Genomic DNA, 18,010 nt, shown 5'->3' on the forward strand with positions numbered 1-18,010 from the left:
GGTTTTGAGATAAAAGTTGTTTTTTGTCTGTGTCTCCCCAGGCTCGTCTGTTCTCCAGCCTCCCCCAAAGTAAATTGACTGCTGAGTATTGCTCCAACTACGTCCATGCCTTATATAAATTTAGAATATCATTGAAATGAACATCTGATGTTTATTGACATTTTTGATGGATGCAATATTTTTATGTAAGTTACATAAATTATTTTTTAAGATTTTCTATTGCAATTTTGTACTCTGTAGCTCTGTATTTTGAAGGTCAGTCTTGAGATGTTGCAAGAACAAGGGTTTTCGACTATATTAAGTAGCATTTGTCATTTTTCTAAGATCTTTTGTTATGTAAATGAGGTTGATGTTCATGTGTCTAAATGTGCACTGGTTTTATATTGCAAATCCACGATCAATGCAGCTGGTTATATACTAATGCATAAAGGTGAAAAATATGTTTTTGTATTATTCATGTTTCTACCATAAAATCAATAAATATTTTAAATGTGGGATCACTAATTGGACTGTTTGTTTTATGGCAGCAAGGAATTTCTGTGTATCCTCGTTTAATAAATGTTTTTTACAAATACTAATTTTCCAAGAGAAGACCCATATCTAATGTTTGGTATGATTTCATATATTTAATCTTTAATGCAGGATAGACAATTGTACACTCAGGAGCAATGGCCTGGTTTTTGCTTTGACTTTTTCACTCCACAGTTTTGCTTTGCTACTTTAAAAAAGTACCCATAAGTAAAATTTACGAAATACTGATTGGATTTATTAAATACATTTTATGAGGTTTCTGATAATATTGACTTGCTGTGATAACATTGAGCACAAATTAAAACAAGACCATCACATCAATATTTGATCGGTGATGTTTCCCTGCCTTTGTTTACATCTTTTCTTTTAACGACTGAATCTGAAATATATTGGCCAGGTATGTTTGTGTTTCCGACTCTGGCGCGTGTCAGTGTGCGATAATGTTGATCAGGAAGAAAAACAGACTGAACCAAGTAGATTTTACTCGTTTGTTTTGGGCAGAAGCTCTACTTTTTATTTACTAATTTAATTAACTCCTGGACAGTAGTAATTTCCTGTCTCAGAGTAACAGAAGTGTTGCTCGTCGTTACGTAACACAACTGATGTCTGAGCCGCTCAGCAGCAGAAGCCATACACAGTTTCCGACAGCGGTCCGTTCGTTTATTAAATCCGGCAAACTCCGGCCGTGAGCGGTGTCCTGTAGCTGGTTTCCCCCGAGCTTCCCCTTAAACTCCGCCCACCGCCTGCTCCGTCAATGCACAAAACGTTTGCCCTACGTGAAACATCAACATTGTGTGACGCACCTCCTTCGCGGGTCCGCAGCGCCGTTTAATGCTAATGCTAATGCTCACGCTAAGCTAAATGGTGGGCGGGCGGTGTGTGTCGTACATTTGTTGTTTGGCTTCTAAGACGCGGTGAAATAGTCCTGGCCCGCGCAGAAGACCCGGTTACACTTTTTTCCTACTTGTCTGGGATGTATGGATGGATAGTTGACGGAATCTCGTCGCTTTTCGAGCCCATTTCGGGGCAAAACCCCGCCGAGTGGCCGGAGAAAGGTAGCGCTAGCCCGGAGGTTCCCACGCGAGCTGCCGTTACAGCCGGAGCGCCGCGGCCAGAGAGTCAGAGCAGACCGGCCAAACGGAACTACCAGAGGTCGGCCTTCGGAGATGACTGCTAATTTTAGTCCCTACTGTAAAAGCAGTTTAATATCCGCCTGTTTTGACCATTAATTCACCAGCAGCTATGTTAACGATGCACGGCTTGTTGGTGAATTAGCTCATAACTTAACAGGAACAGCTATCTGGACAATGTGCCTCTCGGATTTTTCTTAATGTTGCTTTCGTAGTGTTGTCGTGTTGGCCACCTGCTATCCCAAACGTACATTTCCTGTCATAGAGACTACATTTTAGTTGTGAAGGAAATGTGACTTTTTTTTATGTTTGGTGGCCTAAATAAACTGATGATTGCCTACAATTAACAGGCTATTGGACTCAGTTGCAGCTCACACATGCTAACTTAGACTGAACGGTGGACGCTGTTCATTATAACGCAATTCATTTCAAAGGAAACTTAAATATCCTTTGTAAATATCAAATCTTTCTCTCTTCCAGTGTTGATGTTGCTGACGGTGTTTGCCAGAGTGACCCGGTGGAGGTAAAAAGACGGAGGAGAGGTTTGTTTACAAAAGAAACTAACAGCATAATGATGTTAATTTCGTAAGTAAATAGAGAAGGTTGTTGATTTGTGCTGTCTTGTGTGGCAGATGTAGTCCTCGGCTTTGTAAAGAAGACTGTGGCAGGGGTAGCAGGTCTGCTCAGGCTGACAACCAGGCGTGAGAAACCCAGATATTTTGAAGAGACACGGGTTAGTGCTTCACCTAGTCTTCCACCCAAAATGTGCATCTTAATGGACAGAAATGACTTTTTGTTTTGCAACCATCATGTCCAGATATAGTTCTGACATTACATACAAGATTTTCAGTTAACAGGTGTGTCTTGTCAACAGCTAATCAGTAGAATTTCTTGTCTTGTTAATGTGTTAGGTTGTATGCTGTCATAGGAGTGTAGTCAATTTTCAAATTTTCTAACCCCCCCTAGTTTGGCTGGGGGGGTAGAAAGTTTTATTTATGTATTTTTTTTTAAGTACATGAGTGTCCCAGGAAAGATCCTCCAGCCCTGCTGCAGAAAAGCAAGCACAGCTTAGGTTTGATGCACCAGTGTTATATTTGAATTCACGTTCAATGGTCTTGTGTTTCCCCTGAATTCAGCCTGTCACGCTGATGGGGATAGATGAGCTTAACACCTCCTGTCTGAGCAGTACAGAGTGGAAAATGGGTAAGTGGTGCCAGCTCTTACTACAAGAAAATACAGTGTGTCTCATTTGTATTCTTGTGTTCTCATCAATATGAGTTGTGTGATTTTTGTCTTTATTTCACAGACAAGCCAGTGGGCGGAGTAAATGAGAAGAATCCCTTCCAGGGCTCCACACCTCCTTTAATGAGGAAATACAGGTATTTGAGCCAGTATGTGAGTCCTACCACAGCACTAATGCACAATTAATCCTGTCGTTTTGCATTCAGATGCATGCAATTATGTTTAATTCATCAGTGTTTCCTAAATGTGTCACCTTTTGAGGATGCTTCCTTGCTAATGTACTCAACCTTTTTGAATACAGTGGAGTGGTGCTTTCTGCAAGCCTCCCTGACAGGGGAAAAGACAGGGAGAGGAGGGGTTCCCTTCAGCCGCTGCCCTCAAGGTCTGCACCGAGGGTAGGAGCTGCTAATCCTGATCCAGCATGCAATGGCTTTGGACATACTCGCTACTACAAGCCCAGTCTTACTGTGGAAGAGGTAAAATAATCAATTATTTGGTTGGATGGTTTGTTTTATACAAAAAAATATATAATTCTGCATATTTTTATGCATGATATATAGTCACGAGTGATTGTTGTATTTTGCTGTTGTGTAGTTGGAATTCAAAATTTGAAACCTGTTTTTATCATTCACAGAGCAGTTTTCAGTTGCATTTATCAAGAAAATCCCCATTATGTTTTAAGAATGTGTGCCATTCTTCTGAGTCTAATGTGTTTGTAATGTGTGTTTGTGCCTCTAGACCATAAAGCAGAATAATAAGGAGCACTACAGGCGCTTGCTTGAAATGGTGACGGAAAAGTATAGCAAAAGTCAACCATTACCTTTCAACCAAACGAAACCCAGAGAGTAAGTAATTAATGTTGATGAATTGCACCAAGATCCACTCAATAATGTTCCCCTCGACATGGGATGATGGCCCTCATCCTATTCCTTCTTTTGTTACCAGTGACTCGCTGTCACAGAGCGATTTCAAACCTGCTGCATCAGGGAAAACATTTGAATCGGCTTTGAGAAAGACAAGTTACACAGGTAGGATACAAATTTATAAATCTTATTCACCTTACTCACCAGAATTTTAATCTCTAAAAGTGTTTGAGGTATTGAGTAATTCTTCATCTGCAGATTTTATTTTTATTTCTTTCTTTTTTTTTTTTTTTTTTTTTTTGCCCTATTCATTTCAGCTCTCATTACCTCAAATTTGTTCCTTTCAGTAAAAATATTTTACTCAAATCTGCTCTTTTGGGCTGACATATTTTTGCTGCACAGGTGCCCCAAGCATGTTTGCATGGAGAAGTGCATCTGCAACCAATGACAGGTTAGTATGTCATGTTTGTGTGCATTGTGTATGTTGATGAGTTTTATTTCTCTAACATCTGTCTGACGTGTTTCTTCAGGAGGGGTGGCTTCATGTTCAGCAAGTCAGTCTATGGCAGTGTTGAGGACCCACAGTCTATTAGAAATGCAAAGGTGACCAGTTTTCTTGCTCTCACATGCCATTCCTTAACTTGTAAGTATGTTCCGAAACATGAATGCATTTTTCTCTCGTTTGTGCATTGACAAAAGCAGACAGAGTTGGACCTCTCCACAGAAGTAGCAACTCGGCTCAATTTAGCAGACAGAGAGACTCCTGCGGTCAGTCTGTCTGATTCACTTTCTGCACTTATAGCACATACAAGGCACAACAGTGAGGACATACCTACGTTGACGAAGGTTGGACTAAATATTTCAGGCTAAGATGGAATTTCATCAAGTTGAACACAGCATAGATAGAAGTGTATTAGATTGCATTTGTTTAGTGTGTCTGTTTGTGTGTGTGTGTGTGTGTGTAGGGAATGGCAACCGAAGTGAGTGTTGCTCTGGCTCAGAGCGATCCCAACCTTGTTCTAAGTGCAGCTTTCAAACTTCGTATCACACAAAGGGATCTGGCCACGCTGCAGGATGGTGGCTGGCTCAATGATGAGGTGAGGTGTCAAAGGAATATGGACAGTCTTTAGTAAACAGCTTTTTTACAATGAATCAAGTACTGCTTATGAAAGCAACCTTTACTCATTAACACATTATACAATACATATACTGTATTAAATACTCAATGGCAGTTACCAAATGATCTCTGTACATGGTGCTAGAGAAGGCGGTACATGAGGGGCGCACCTCACCCAGTGATGTGTATTCCACAGAGAATTCTATAAAAAAAGTTTTAAATGCCAAGGTTGCCCTCACAACTTCAGCTGATTAGTGTTCAACAGCTCTTGTTTGTGCAACTTTGTGCATGCATGCAGACGCACTTTTTGATATAGACAGTATTCAAGCAGCAATGCAGACTAAAATGGTGACAGACCTGTGGCATAAAAACATACATTTAAATACACAAATACATTTATATTTTAACAGACAAAAGGATAATGACTAGCCTACTAATGTTGTGAGCACGCAAATCATGCAATAGGTTGTCACCATGCTAGCTTAAGTGGGCTATCATTAGCCTTTTGTGAACACAGTGGTTAACTGTTACATCTGTATTGCAACAGCTTGCAACAGCTGTGTCAATTCACAAACAATAATGGTCAAATTTCACAGCATTAATGTGATCTTGACGCATTCCTGATTTGAAGTTAATGATAACTCGCCATTAACTCTGGGTACAGATTGAAATTCACATTTAATTTTTTTTTTTTTTATTTCCAGTGAAAGACTGACAGGCCTCAAAGAAACAATTAGTTTGAATCAAAAGCTAATTCATTAATTAACTAATACATTGTTGATATTTTGACATGTGACCAATGTCTAATTTTGAACATGAAATACATACTTTTTCTGTTTCCTTTGTGAAGGTGATGAACTTCTATCTGTCACTGGTCATGGAGCGGTGCTCTGGTGAAACAGCAGGATGGAAGGTCTATTCCTTTAGCACCTTCTTCTTCCCCAAGCTGATAGGTGGTGGAGGTGGGCAGGCAGGAGGACATGCTGCTGTAAAACGCTGGACCAAGGCTGTTGATCTCTTCGTCTACGACCTCATCCTGGTTCCTCTGCACCTGGGTTTCCACTGGGCAATGGCTGTGAGTCAGATTTATCATTTTTCATTTTTATATACATATATAATCATTTGTTCCTCTGTCATGTTGCTCAGCTTGGTTGATTATAGCAATACACTGCTTTTAACCTTTTTCCTTACTCTCATTCCAGGTGATTGATTTAAAATCGAAAACAGTGAAGTCGTATGACTCAATGGGCCAGAGACATGACGACATCTGCAGTCAGTTATTGTGAGTCATTGTCGTACTTTCAAGCTTCAGTTAACTGAGTTTGAATGCCCTTTTCCATACATTCCTCTATAATATTATGCAGTTAATGTTGCCATTGTGCTCATTTTCCAGACTCTATCTTATGGAGGAGCACAGATCAAAGAAAGGCAGAGAACTCGACAGTGCCAAATGGACTATTGGAAGCTTGAGGCCAACTGTAAGTTTAAGGGGTTGAATGACTTTACACTTCTAATATTTTTTTGATTCACTGAGAGATTAATGAGGTTCTATTTTGGCATGCTTTTTAAGGAAATTCCCCAGCAGAAAAATGGCAGTGACTGTGGTGTCTTTGCCTGTAAATATGCTGACTATATTGCAAAAGGATTGCCTCTCACCTTCAAGCAGGTATATACTATATACACACTAATTATTACTTTTTTGTGTCATTGTTATATTAATTATACAAGATTTTGTTACATCAGGGCAATAACTTCTATCTCTTTCTCAACAGTGCCACATGCCCCTCTTCAGAAAGTTAATGATTTGGGAAATCCTAAATCAAAGACTGCTATAGAAAACTGCAATAATATCTTGTCCATCAGCCTAGACTTTCTAAATGGGAGCAACATCTGTGTACAGTAATTAAATGGTGAATTAAAAAAAAGGAATAAATGGGCCAAAGAAGTTGAGTGAAATCTAATCCCAGTCTAGTTTTGGTCTGGAGAAATCAAACACTAATCTTAAGGGTTTATTATGTTCCTTTTCTTGTCAGGGACATATTGATGTTTTGTAATCTCTGAGTTGTAATTGGAGACACGATTAGGATGTAAGAATTGTATCTTATACAAACTTTGGCACTACTGACTGAATGACTTATTTTTTATTGACTTTGTTTTTTTTTCTTTTTTTCTTTTTTTTTTTTTTGACTGTTTTTGAAGAATTGCCTGAAGTGCCTTTAGCCTTCTGACACACTGCTCAACATAGAGCATGTATTTTGTTAGATTTTCTTTGCTTAAAATGAATCATGCACAACTCAGAGTCAGTGCTGGAGCTGGAATGAAAATATAGTAAATAAGATTTTTGTGTAATTAGGCTGCTCCTTCCAGTTATGATCAACACACTGGATGGCAAATGTTTGACAGAGACTTAAAAAGTGAAATACCTCCTTTTCAATACAAAAAATGCATGGTTGAGTGCTTGTAATATAGGTTTGTTATTTATGATTGAATGGAAAAGTCATTGGAGTGTGTGTACTGATTTTCTTTTTTTTTTTTTTTTTTTTTTTTCGTCCCCACCCCCTTTGTTAGTGGAGTGTAATTAGTCGATTTCTCATTTAACAAAGTGCTTTTAGGTCTGAATCTCTTTTGAGCGTAATGCAAGAGGCTAACTAGGGCTATTATATTGATTTACTGTGTGCTATATTGCACAGCAAACTACTGTACACGCACGCATGTTTGAGTTCATGCTTTGATAATGTGATTAGTTTTTTTTTTTTTTTTTTTTTTTTGTCATAAAGTATCTTTTTTTTTATTGCTGTTTGATATTTTAATGACTGTAGCTGGAGGCTTGTGCATCTTGATCACAATAAATTACCACATTTACCATGATACCATACATCTCGATTTTTGTAGTCTATTGCCTCACAAACTGGAAAATGGTAATGTAACCAGAGTGTAAGATTTTTAAGACCACAAAATGTGGATGGAAATTAAAATGACAAATGTTTTGTCTTCATTATTCATTCTGACAAGGTTCATTTAACACAAAAGTTGACCTATTATGTTATTATTCCTGAACATCAGCCACACAGAAGATGAGCTTCACTTGAAACGAGCCAAATTTGAGTTCAAAATGACATTATCTAAGAAGATGTAGGGCAGAAGTCTCTGACACTTGATTCAAATGATCAGCTCTGCTGAAGTCTGATAAGGAGCCACTCATTTGAATCAGGTGTGTTGGAGCAGGAAACATCTAAAACACAGGACTGGAGTTGGAGACCTCTGATGTAGGGGAATATTCAATATGAAACGATTATTACTACCAGCAGTAGACCTAGTATTGAACATAAGGGTTAGTAACACACCTTGTTTTCTGCCCAATAAAGTTCAGCGGATACGTTTAGGAAGAACAACACTTTTATTTTGAAGATCAAACCGGAAGTGGACAGCGGCCCTTTTAGCCCGGTCAGATCAGGCTGGTCTCTTTATGCTGCTGCACCGAGTCGGATCAGGCGTTAGTCAGTACACCGCCACCTTTTTACACATCTGCTGTTTAGTTACGTTAATATGAGCGACAACGAGAAAGAGTTCAGGGAGCAGGTGAGTTGAAATTACGACGAAATAACAGTTAAAAAATGAAATGGAAAAAAAAAATGAAGCTAATTTTCGTTAGCTGGCTAAGCTAGTTTGGCGTAGCTGTTAGCTGCGTTTGCAGGTCTGGTTATGGAAACAAATTCCGAGAAATGGCCTCATAAACATAAGGAGGTCTTTTTCCCGATAAAAGTCATTCTTTTTGTGTGAATTTGGTCGGTAGTATTCACAGTATTTGTGTAAAGCTACCGAAACCAAACCACGAGGCCTACGATGCGGAGCGGCGCGGGGATATGGCGGCCGCACAGCCACGCTACTCTATTATCGCTTACATGTTTCAGTTTTTACAACCTTTGAAATACCCACCAACCACTATAAAGCATTTACAAGTCACACCATATATTAATCTTTAGTGTTGTTTCTGTGACATCTTTCATCAGTCGTATGTTCGATTAATCGGTTACACGTTGGGTAAAAAAAAAAAGATTTCTGATCAAGATTTTAAGTTCAAAGTTGATGTTTGTTGTCCAAAAGGAAGAAAAGTTGATAAAGTAGACGATGCACGTAAGTGAGAACATGAAACCAGAGCTTTTTAACACACTATCCACATTTTAATTCTTGAGCAAAATAGTTGTTGGTTGTTTTTCTGTCGATTGACATTTTGACTAAATCATTAACCGACTGAAAGTTGCAGCTCTCAAGACAACAAGCAAGCTAAAATACAAACGTTAATTCTTTGAATATGTTGTTTTCCTGGTTTATTGTTGTTTTATTTGTACCTTTTGGTTTTTTTTAACAGAAACCAACATGCCTTATCACCCTTGTTTGTTCTTTGTTAAGGTTGAGGTTGGAAGAAAGAAAAAGGCGGAAGACGTTTCAGATGTGAAGTTGTTAATGTTTGAAGCTGATGGTGTTGATGCATGCTAATATATTGGATGCTGAAAAGAAGCAATCAAGATCTGTCCCCACTACTAGTGTTGTAATGGCAGATGGTAAATGGGGGAAGAGGAGGAAAAAAGAAGTCATAATGTCAAACAGAAGAAAGAAGAAATGAAGGGTTGTTTTGAAGTAATGAAGTTAAAGAAGTTATGAAGTTAAGATCAGAAGTTTACTGGGGTATGAGTGATTTCCTAATAGCCTGCTAATTTATTACACTTTAATTCTGTTTCTTTCTCTAAAGCATGCACTGTTTATTTCCTCTCTGTATCAGAAACATCAATGGCCAATCCCTCCATGCTGTTTAGGATTATTCTTTGTGGAATCTAAATATCAGCTAAACTATTTAAATTTTACTTAAAATTTCTGTTGAAATGTATGACCTTTATATTTTAAGTTCCTGCATTGTCAAACCCGTTAATTGCCAAAATAAGGTGAACTCCCTCGGACGGGAGCATGTAGAGGGCAAACACAGTCCCTTTTTATTATTTATTTATTTTTGGCAAACTGACTTTGAAGTGTTGCTGACCTCTGTCTGGTCTGTCCAGGACTCTCGGCCTGGCTCAAGGAGCGCCTCCCCTCAGGGCTCAGCAAAATCCACCAGTCACTCACCAGCCCGCTCCAAAGATGGCTCTCGCCGTTCCAGGTCTCGATCTCGTTCTCGATCCAAATCCAAATCCAGGTAATGAGGGTAACGGTTGACCATCAAGTGTTGTCCACATCGACACAAGAATTGCATTTCCTAAATGTATGTATGTGTGCTTTCCAATAAATAAAAAATGTATTAAATAATATTCCCAATTAAATCTATCCCTAGGTCCCGGTCACACCGAAGCTCACGAAGGCACTACTCCCGCTCTCGTTCTCGCTCCCATCGACGTCGTTCCAGGAGCCGATCTCGGAGCTGGGAGTACCGTCGCCGTAGAAGCCATAGCCGTTCCCCGATGTCAAACCGACGCAGACACATTGGCAACAGGGTCCGTAGAGTCTTCTATGTATATTATTTTATCTCACTCTGCAAATGGGGCAGCGCGCGCACATACACCACATTTTGTCTGAACTGCCCAGTTGCTGTCATGCTTTGGGGATTTATACTCTGTCTGAATTTATAGCAGTGATGTGGAAGTTCTTTTGTTAACAATATTTCTATGCTTCTTTTACTCTCTCAGGCAAACCCAGACCCTAATACCTGTCTGGGTGTGTTTGGATTGAGCCTGTACACCACTGAGAGGGATCTGAGGGACGTTTTCTGTAAATATGGCCCTTTGAGTGATGTAAACATTGTATATGACCAGCAGTCACGACGCTCAAGAGGCTTTGCCTTTGTCTACTTTGAAAATGCTGAGGATTCCAAGGAGGTAAGATTAGATACCACCTCTCTTGAGGTTAAATGTGTGGTTGTGTATGAAGTAGACTTGCATGTTTGTTATAGAAAAGCAATGCGCTGAAATGTTAGTGTTTTGTTTGCAAATTAGACTAAATGTGTAATTTATCAATCTGATTCAGGCCAAGGAGCGTGCTAATGGAATGGAGCTTGATGGACGCAGGATCCGAGTGGATTTCTCCATCACTAAACGAGCCCATACTCCCACTCCTGGAATATACATGGGTCGTCCCACGTAGTAAGTGTTTGACCATGCTAAGTTAATGTATTCTAAAAAACTTCTGTGTGCATTTCATTCCAATGTGTCACCACTTAATTCTTTGTGCTTGTAGTGGTGGAGGTGGTGGTGGCGGCGGCGGCGGAGGTGGTGGTGGTAGCAGTGGCGGTTCGTCACGGCGTGTCTCGAGAGATTATGACAGGGGCTATGACAGAGGCTATGACAGAGGTTATGATCGTGATTATGATCGTTATGATGACCGAGAGTACAGATCATATAGGTGGGTTTTGGTTTTTATTTGGGCAAGTATTTTACCGGCTTTGGATTGCAACTATTAAAATGGTTTTTTTTATTATTATTAATTGTTTAGATTGTAATATTGATTACTTTTAAGATCTAAATCAAATATTTTAAGTCAGCCAGATGTCGGATGACATGGCCTAAGGTCAAATGTTGTGGTTTTCTTTTTTGTTTTATAGACGCCGATCTCCATCTCCTTACTACAGCAGAGGGTACCGCTCTCGGTCCAGATCCCGGTCGTACTCACCACGTATGTTTTAATTATGTTTGTTTGGTTGCAGAATGCCTTGACCTGAAAGCAGTTTAAATGAAATTGAGACATTTGTGTAAACAACAAAAGTTTTTTTTTTTTAGTGGAACAGTTTAAAATTAAATTAACACCCATTCATTTCTCTTGCCCCTACAGGTCATTACTGAGCAGTGTGGGAATATTCCAGATTTAGTGTTGTTGTTTAATTAGTTGGGTTTTTTTGTTTTTGTTTGTTTGTTGTTGTTTTTTTTTTTGGGGGGGGGGTTATGTTTTTGACCAGATTATGTATGTGATAGGAATTTGGTTATGTTTTCAAGGATGAACTTTGTTTGTCACCAATTTTGTTAGTCATCAGGATCTGGTGGAAATGGACAATGCTCCAGATCTGCACCAAATACAAATCCTTTTCTCTTCCCTTGCTTGGAAACATGTACATTTTAGATCCTAATGGCTAAGAGAAATGTGAATTCAATCTTTTTGGTGGTGGTAATTAAACAAAGTTTGTTTATGAGTAGCTTGACTGACGTCTTTTACATTAGGTGTTTTCTTCTCGTTTCTCATTTTGCCATTTGTATGCAGCTTGTCAAAATGTCAAGATCCTACTTTGCTCCAGTGTGCATTTTTAAATACGATGTTTCTCCCAAATTTGTCTTTTCTTTTTTTTTCTTTTTTTTTTTTTTTTTTTGGGTGGGGGGGGTTGTTCATATAATGGCAATAAAAAATGATTTGGTCATTTGCTCTGGTTATTGACACTGACAAACAGTGTAATGTGTGCGCTGCATTATGGTTTAAGAGACCAGAGCACTGCAGGTCCCAACAAACATTTGGAGATATTGGCTCTGCTTTTGTTTTATTTGGTTTTTCTTAAGAAAAATAAAGATATTTCTGGCTGGACTTCATGCGTTCATTTTTCTTTAATTATACTTTGAGAGTGCAGATACATTAATCACATATGATAATCAAATGATGGCCTGCAAGTAGCCCATTCACTGTCTAATGCTGCTTGTGTTCATAAATGGGTTAGTAAAATGTAGCGTCTTAATACATAACACATTTTGTATAAATGTGTACACATTTATAAATAACGTTTTTGTGGTTTTATTTCCGTGAAAAATAAACATCGTTTTTAACAGCATGCTCTTGAACGCATCCTGTGAAATGTCGCCCCCCAGCGGCCGACTGGAGACATGTAAACTAGCAAAAGTCGACTGAGATCTACTGTGGCTCAAAACACTAGAAGTAAAGCAAACACCGAGTAAAAAGACAGAAAAAGTAAGAAATTTATTAATAAAATGTGTAAAGGCTCATAACCGTTAAAGAGAAAGGCAGGAGGCGCTCCTCTGACGCGCCTTCCTGCTCTCTCTCTCTGACCAATCAGAGGCCGTTCACGTCAAAACACTTCCGCTCTGCTCTCCAGCCTGTCTTTCTAGTGGAGCGGCCGGGTGTGAGCACAAGTCAGAGCCGTGAACCACGTAGCCCTCAAGCAAAGGACAGACAAAAAGGTACTAAAGGCTGCTGTCCGTCGGCTAGATGACACCGGGGCCGTTTTTAATGTGTGGAAAAAAGCGGACGGGACTATTGTGTTCGCTGATAAAGACTTGCTAACAGCTAGGAGTGGTTGTAGTTAGCCTTTGGCTAACGCTAGCGTGGTTTGTTTGAATGAGCATATGTCTGTACACGTTTTCCGTGGAGACAGAGCCCAGGACACAGGTTAGGCTGCAGTTTGACATTTTGTCATTTTAACAAACGTGTCAACCGACCTTTTCTAACTCTTGCAGATGCCCCCCAAAAAAGGAGAAGCACCAAAGCCCCCTCCATTAATTGGCCGATTTGGCACATCATTGAAAATTGGAATTGTGGGTTTGCCTAATGTTGGGTATGTGCATGTCACTATCAGTGGAAATGTGAAATGAACAAAAGCTGAGCTGATCATTGACCTGTAACTCACCCTCTTCTAAATCTTCTCCTTTGCAGGAAATCCACCTTTTTCAATGTGCTGACCAAAAGCCAAGCTGCTGCAGAGAACTTCCCATTCTGCACAATTGACCCAAATGAGAGCAGGGTACCTGTACCAGATGAGCGCTTTGATTTCCTCTGCCAGTATCACAAACCAGCTAGGTGTGTATAATGATGTGACTTGACTCAACTTTATTTGTAAAGTATCGAGCACACACTCCAGCTCATACACTGGGAAAAAAAAAACAAAGGAAACAAAACAAAACACACATGAAATATGATCACCATTACAAAGTCATACAATGTACATAGAGATGGCAGAAACCAAGATGCCTTCAGCAGAATCTCAAGAGAAGTGGAGAATCATATGGGAGGATGACGTTTTAGAGACATTGTGAGTCTTATTTCTGTCAAATTATTTCATGTCACTGACAACCCTGCCCCTCTGTGGCTACCTTGGTCTCTATTTAGTAAAGTTCCAGCCTTCCTAAACGTCGTGGACATTGCTGGTCTGGTGAAGGGAGCTCACTCAGGACAGGGACTTGGAAATGCCTTCCTCTCCCACATCAGTGCCTGCGACGGCATCTTCCATATGACCCGTGAGTTGTCATTACTTTTGCCAGCTGCACCTGCTGTGTAGCAACAACTGAGATGAGTGGACAAGTGTTAGGAGGGCAATTTAGAAGCATTGCTACACTTCCTAAAGGATGACAAGACCTTTTTTAGAAGCCTGCGGTCTAGACAGGTCACTTCAGCCAGTGAGTATGTCATTCAATAAATAAATAAATAATGTGATGAGTTCTTGAATCATGATGACTGCAGTGTGACACCAGCACAGGTTACCAGATTGTCTGGAAAGCTGGCTTTGAGTGTCAGGTCGTATCAGTAGTGTTGTTTACTTATTTTTTGATCAGTAGGTTTCTGATTTGAATAATATTTTAAATTTTGACCATTTAACTTCATTTAAACAAGTACTTTGTAGGATCTTTTGTTTGTTGAAAAGTTCTTGAGCTTCTTTTGTTTATTAATGAAAAAAAAAACATTAGTGTAGAGATGTTTTAATAAAGGTAATGTATAAAAAAGTTTTGGTATTGATGCAGAAAAACAATTAAACTGTATCCAGACATACTTTTTTGGTGAAGGTTGACATGATCCCATCAAGGTCAACAAAGTCATTGTCCCATTCATTGCTGTTTGACCTCAAGATCCCAGTAACATCATTTTCATCTATTTGTAGCTTTAGGAAAGACTTCTGTGTTCATAAACCAACTACTTCCTTCACAGTTTAGGGCATAGGGATACCAAAGTAGATCTGTTTGTTTATTTATCTATTTATTAGTTTAGTTAGTTAACTTTAAACATTATAAAGTGCCCTCTGATTTCAATGTGTAGAAATATTTGTCAATGTTTTTGTGTTTCAGGTGCATTTGATGACGAGGATATTATCCACGTAGAAGGTAATGTTGATCCAGTGAGGGACATTGAGATCATCCACGAGGAGCTGAGACTAAAAGATGAGGAAATGATCGCCCCAATTATTGACAAACTGGAGAAAACTGCTGTCAGAGGAGGTGACAAAAAACTCAAACCTGAATATGTAAGTAAAATCTGTTGGTGGTCACTTATGCTCTTTTATGCTTTTATAGCCACTGGGGAGGGAATAAGAAGAAGTCATAATCTGACATCCATCTTACCTCCTGCTTTTTGCTTCAGGATATCATGGTGAAGATAAAGAACTGGGTGGTGGAAGAGAAGAAGCATGTCAGATTTTACCATGACTGGAATGACAAAGAGGTAAAGTGTGTGCGCTTTGATATAATTGTGTATAATCTTCCATCAGGCTCGTTTGCCTACAATATGTATAGAAAGTAATATGTGAAATAATAACTAGCTTTCAGCATGAATCTTCTGAATAGGTCGATGTGGTTGAAAATTTATGCAAAGCTGTTTTGTTCAATCGCATCAAGACTGTATAGTTTTTTTGACATGTCTTTGTAGTTTTCACTCATTTGATTTACAATATCGACATTTAAATGCGCATAAAAACAGAGATTAGAGTAATTTTGCTGTATCAGTACCATCAAATTTGCAGTAAGATGCACATTATGTGAGCAGTAACTAAATAGTTCTCAAGCTCACATTTGTGTGTTGTTATTTTCTCTCAGATTGAAGTGTTGAACAAATACCTGTTTCTGACATCTAAGCCCATGATCTACCTGGTCAATCTGTCAGAGAAAGATTACATCAGAAAAAAGAATAAGTGGTGGGTTTACTTTTCCTTGTTATTACTCTGTGTCACATACAAATTTCTTCATGTATTTACTTGCAGCTGAGCTTTCACATAACATACCACCTGTTTTCCACAAAAAAGGCTAGTAAAGATCAAGGAGTGGGTAGATGCTCATGACCCTGGTGCTCTGGTCATTCCTCTGAGTGGAGCTCTGGAGTCCAAGCTGTTGGACATGGAGGACGAGGAGGAGAGGAATAAGTACTGCGAGGAAATGAAAACACAGAGGTGAGACACACTCACATGTGCATCATGTGACAAGAATCAAGGAAGAAAAATTAAAGTAAAAGAAAAAGTAATGTTGTTCTGTTCACTGATTAATGTTTGATTTACTCTTGCAATGTCCTACTAGATGTTTCATTGTATGCTTCAATATATTTAAAATGCTATAATGTCATTTGCTGAGTGTATGATAGATTGATCCATATGGAATTTGTAATATATTCTCTATATATTCTCTTTGTTAGTGTTCTGACCAAAATAATAAAGACCGGCTATGCAGCACTGCAGCTGGAATACTTCTTCACAGCAGGACCAGATGAGGTGCGAGCGTGGACCATCAGGGTGAGTGTTGTAGTAGGAATAAGTTTTTTTACAGTTCATGATTACCCGAGGAATAAACTCCAAGACCAATGAGTTTACTTTAAAACCCTCAGTCTATATGTTAAAAGTATCATTTACAGTTACTTATACACTTTTGGTATTGATTAAATCCTATCTATGATAAATCTTAAGATGATAATATATTGATATATCTGCAGTTGTGTTTTTGAGATTTCCTGTTCTTTTTTTATTTTCAACAGAAAGGTGCAAAGGCACCTCAAGCTGCAGGAAAGATCCACACTGACTTTGAGAAAGGCTTTATCATGGCTGAGGTGATGAAGTTCACCGACTTCAAAGAAGAGGGCACTGAAAATGCAGTTAAGGTATGCTTTTGCCTAGAGACTAAAAATAAACTAGAGCTGCTACAATGTTGAACATTTGTCAGTAACTGTGGATTTTCTGAAAAATGTAATTTTAATACACTTCTGCTGTCATTTGCACTATTATTTTCACCCTCTTTTTCAGGCTGCTGGCAAATACAGGCAACAGGGCAGGAACTACATCGTGGAGGACGGGGACATTATCTTTTTCAAATTCAACACACCCAATGCCCCCAAAAAGAAATAATGAGACTACAGATCCAACAGAGGGACAACTCAGAATACTGTTCAGTCAGACGCCTGAGAGGTACACTGTCTGTTGGTTTTCATACTTCTCCCTTGAATTAAGAGGATCAACATGTGGCCCAGTTTGTCAGTCATGTTTAAGCCCCTGGCCTGTCAAGTCTGGAGCAGAATCTATCAAACTGATTCTTTAAAATAACATTATTCTACATTCCTCTATGTAAGAATATGATAACATTTGGAAATGGCAACAACTATCCTGCCAGTCACATACTAGACACTCTCATTCATAGGCAAAAGAAAGGAGACGTGCATCTGAAAGGATGAATGTGTTCAGATTTTAGTAGAAAAAGTCTAATCAGAAACGTGGAGCTGTAATTGATGAGAACACTGTACACAGCAGGGCTTGACCTGCTTTCTGGATCCTAAAGAAGTACTTAAAAGTTTTAGGCTGTCAATTTCCCCCTTCAATTTATCTTTAAGAAAAAGTGTAATTCCTTTGAGTAATAAGTGATTATCCTTGCAACCATTAATTGAAACTTTGTCTGTGATGGCTGCTGATTAATTGGCAAGCTTTCAGATCCCTAACGGGCATCGTAATTAGTGTTTTATTTGAGGCAAGTGTGCTGGACTGCTAACCAGCTTCTTTACCCTTGAAACCTGTAAGCGCTGCTGGCATGAATTTGAATGTAATAAAGGTGCCTCATCACAGTTAAAATGTTCATGGCTACTTTGTAGCTTTCTTTTTTCACTGAAAATCAAAATGAATGAAAAGAGCTCTCTACTGCCTTTCCTTTGCCAGCCATGAGACTTATTGAAAAATGCCAAAGTAGAGTGTGTATGAACAATCAACTGGCAATCTGCTTAATTTCAGGAAAGAGTAAAATCCATCGCTGTGTTTCCAGGCCAGTGCTGTGCTGTATTCTGAGCAGGAGGAATATTGTTATTTTAGTAGGAGAAAAGCAAGCATCCCTGACAAGATTTGAGCAAATAATGTTATACATACTGCTTTTATTCATTTAAGTTTGGCTTGTAATAAAATAAAAATAAAAAGAAAACAT

General features: G+C 38.9%; 4 protein-coding genes across 12 annotated transcripts in view; all 4 read left to right on the forward strand.

Moving 5' to 3' along the window:
• Window positions 1-495, forward strand: part of pcnt (pericentrin) — a 31,779-nt gene extending 31,284 nt beyond the window's left edge. For all 3 annotated transcript variants that reach the window (XM_029494552.1, XM_029494554.1, XM_029494553.1), the window contains one exon: window positions 42-495. In XM_029494552.1, coding sequence (XP_029350412.1) covers window positions 42-73 — 32 coding nt within the window. In that variant the 3' untranslated portion in view covers window positions 74-495. The remainder of the gene's footprint in view (window positions 1-41) is intronic.
• An 840-nt stretch (window positions 496-1,335) lies between these two features.
• On the forward strand, window positions 1,336-7,709 carry senp2 (SUMO specific peptidase 2). 2 transcript variants are annotated; one of them, XM_029494571.1, is made up of 17 exons: window positions 1,336-1,683; window positions 2,142-2,203; window positions 2,294-2,394; window positions 2,798-2,864; window positions 2,968-3,040; window positions 3,205-3,379; window positions 3,642-3,748; window positions 3,849-3,931; window positions 4,169-4,217; window positions 4,297-4,369; window positions 4,466-4,612; window positions 4,732-4,863; window positions 5,734-5,958; window positions 6,086-6,165; window positions 6,277-6,361; window positions 6,454-6,549; window positions 6,656-7,709. In XM_029494571.1, exons 1-17 carry the CDS (start codon window positions 1,505-1,507, stop codon window positions 6,716-6,718), a joined length of 1,797 nt encoding a protein of 598 aa, XP_029350431.1. In that variant the 5' UTR covers window positions 1,336-1,504; the 3' UTR covers window positions 6,719-7,709. The 2 variants fall into 2 exon arrangements, with proteins under 2 accessions (XP_029350431.1, XP_029350432.1); XM_029494572.1 differs by having other exon boundaries at window positions 4,469-4,612; window positions 6,656-7,708.
• A 608-nt stretch (window positions 7,710-8,317) lies between these two features.
• On the forward strand, window positions 8,318-12,434 carry LOC115036413 (transformer-2 protein homolog alpha-like). 6 transcript variants are annotated; one of them, XM_029494610.1, is made up of 8 exons: window positions 8,318-8,462; window positions 9,938-10,071; window positions 10,207-10,366; window positions 10,559-10,747; window positions 10,896-11,011; window positions 11,106-11,270; window positions 11,470-11,540; window positions 11,697-12,434. In XM_029494610.1, exons 1-8 carry the CDS (start codon window positions 8,430-8,432, stop codon window positions 11,705-11,707), a joined length of 879 nt encoding a protein of 292 aa, XP_029350470.1. In that variant the 5' UTR covers window positions 8,318-8,429; the 3' UTR covers window positions 11,708-12,434. The 6 variants fall into 6 exon arrangements, with proteins under 6 accessions (XP_029350470.1, XP_029350471.1, XP_029350466.1 ...); XM_029494606.1 differs by having other exon boundaries at window positions 8,335-8,462; window positions 9,294-10,071; XM_029494608.1 differs by lacking the exon at window positions 8,318-8,462 and adding an exon at window positions 8,471-9,017 and having other exon boundaries at window positions 9,294-10,071.
• Window positions 12,435-12,945: 511 nt separating this feature from the next.
• On the forward strand, window positions 12,946-18,010 carry LOC115036404 (obg-like ATPase 1). Its single transcript, XM_029494588.1, has 11 exons — window positions 12,946-13,042; window positions 13,319-13,416; window positions 13,515-13,658; window positions 13,968-14,095; window positions 14,918-15,093; window positions 15,210-15,290; window positions 15,662-15,759; window positions 15,868-16,011; window positions 16,251-16,347; window positions 16,587-16,709; window positions 16,852-18,010. Exons 2-11 carry the CDS (start codon window positions 13,319-13,321, stop codon window positions 16,951-16,953), a joined length of 1,191 nt encoding a protein of 396 aa, XP_029350448.1. The 5' UTR covers window positions 12,946-13,042; the 3' UTR covers window positions 16,954-18,010.

Source organism: Echeneis naucrates, chromosome 22, assembly GCF_900963305.1.
Source record: "Echeneis naucrates chromosome 22, fEcheNa1.1, whole genome shotgun sequence".
NCBI lineage: Eukaryota > Metazoa > Chordata > Actinopteri > Carangiformes > Echeneidae > Echeneis > Echeneis naucrates.

Coding starts and splice junctions, on each gene's coding strand:
- LOC115036413 (XM_029494606.1), top strand. CDS start 9,764: ATGTATGACCTTTATATTTTAAGTTCCTGCATTGTCAAACCCGTTAAT. Junction 10,072..10,206: donor CGATCCAAATCCAAATCCAG/GTAATGAGGGTA, acceptor ATCTATCCCTAG/GTCCCGGTCACACCGAAGCT. Junction 11,271..11,469: donor CGAGAGTACAGATCATATAG/GTGGGTTTTGGT, acceptor TTTGTTTTATAG/ACGCCGATCTCCATCTCCTT.
- LOC115036404 (XM_029494588.1), top strand. CDS start 13,319: ATGCCCCCCAAAAAAGGAGAAGCACCAAAGCCCCCTCCATTAATTGGC. Junction 16,012..16,250: donor GAGGAAATGAAAACACAGAG/GTGAGACACACT, acceptor TCTCTTTGTTAG/TGTTCTGACCAAAATAATAA. Junction 16,348..16,586: donor TGCGAGCGTGGACCATCAGG/GTGAGTGTTGTA, acceptor TATTTTCAACAG/AAAGGTGCAAAGGCACCTCA.
- senp2 (XM_029494571.1), top strand. CDS start 1,505: ATGTATGGATGGATAGTTGACGGAATCTCGTCGCTTTTCGAGCCCATT. Junction 2,395..2,797: donor GATATTTTGAAGAGACACGG/GTTAGTGCTTCA, acceptor CCCTGAATTCAG/CCTGTCACGCTGATGGGGAT. Junction 2,865..2,967: donor CAGTACAGAGTGGAAAATGG/GTAAGTGGTGCC, acceptor TTTATTTCACAG/ACAAGCCAGTGGGCGGAGTA.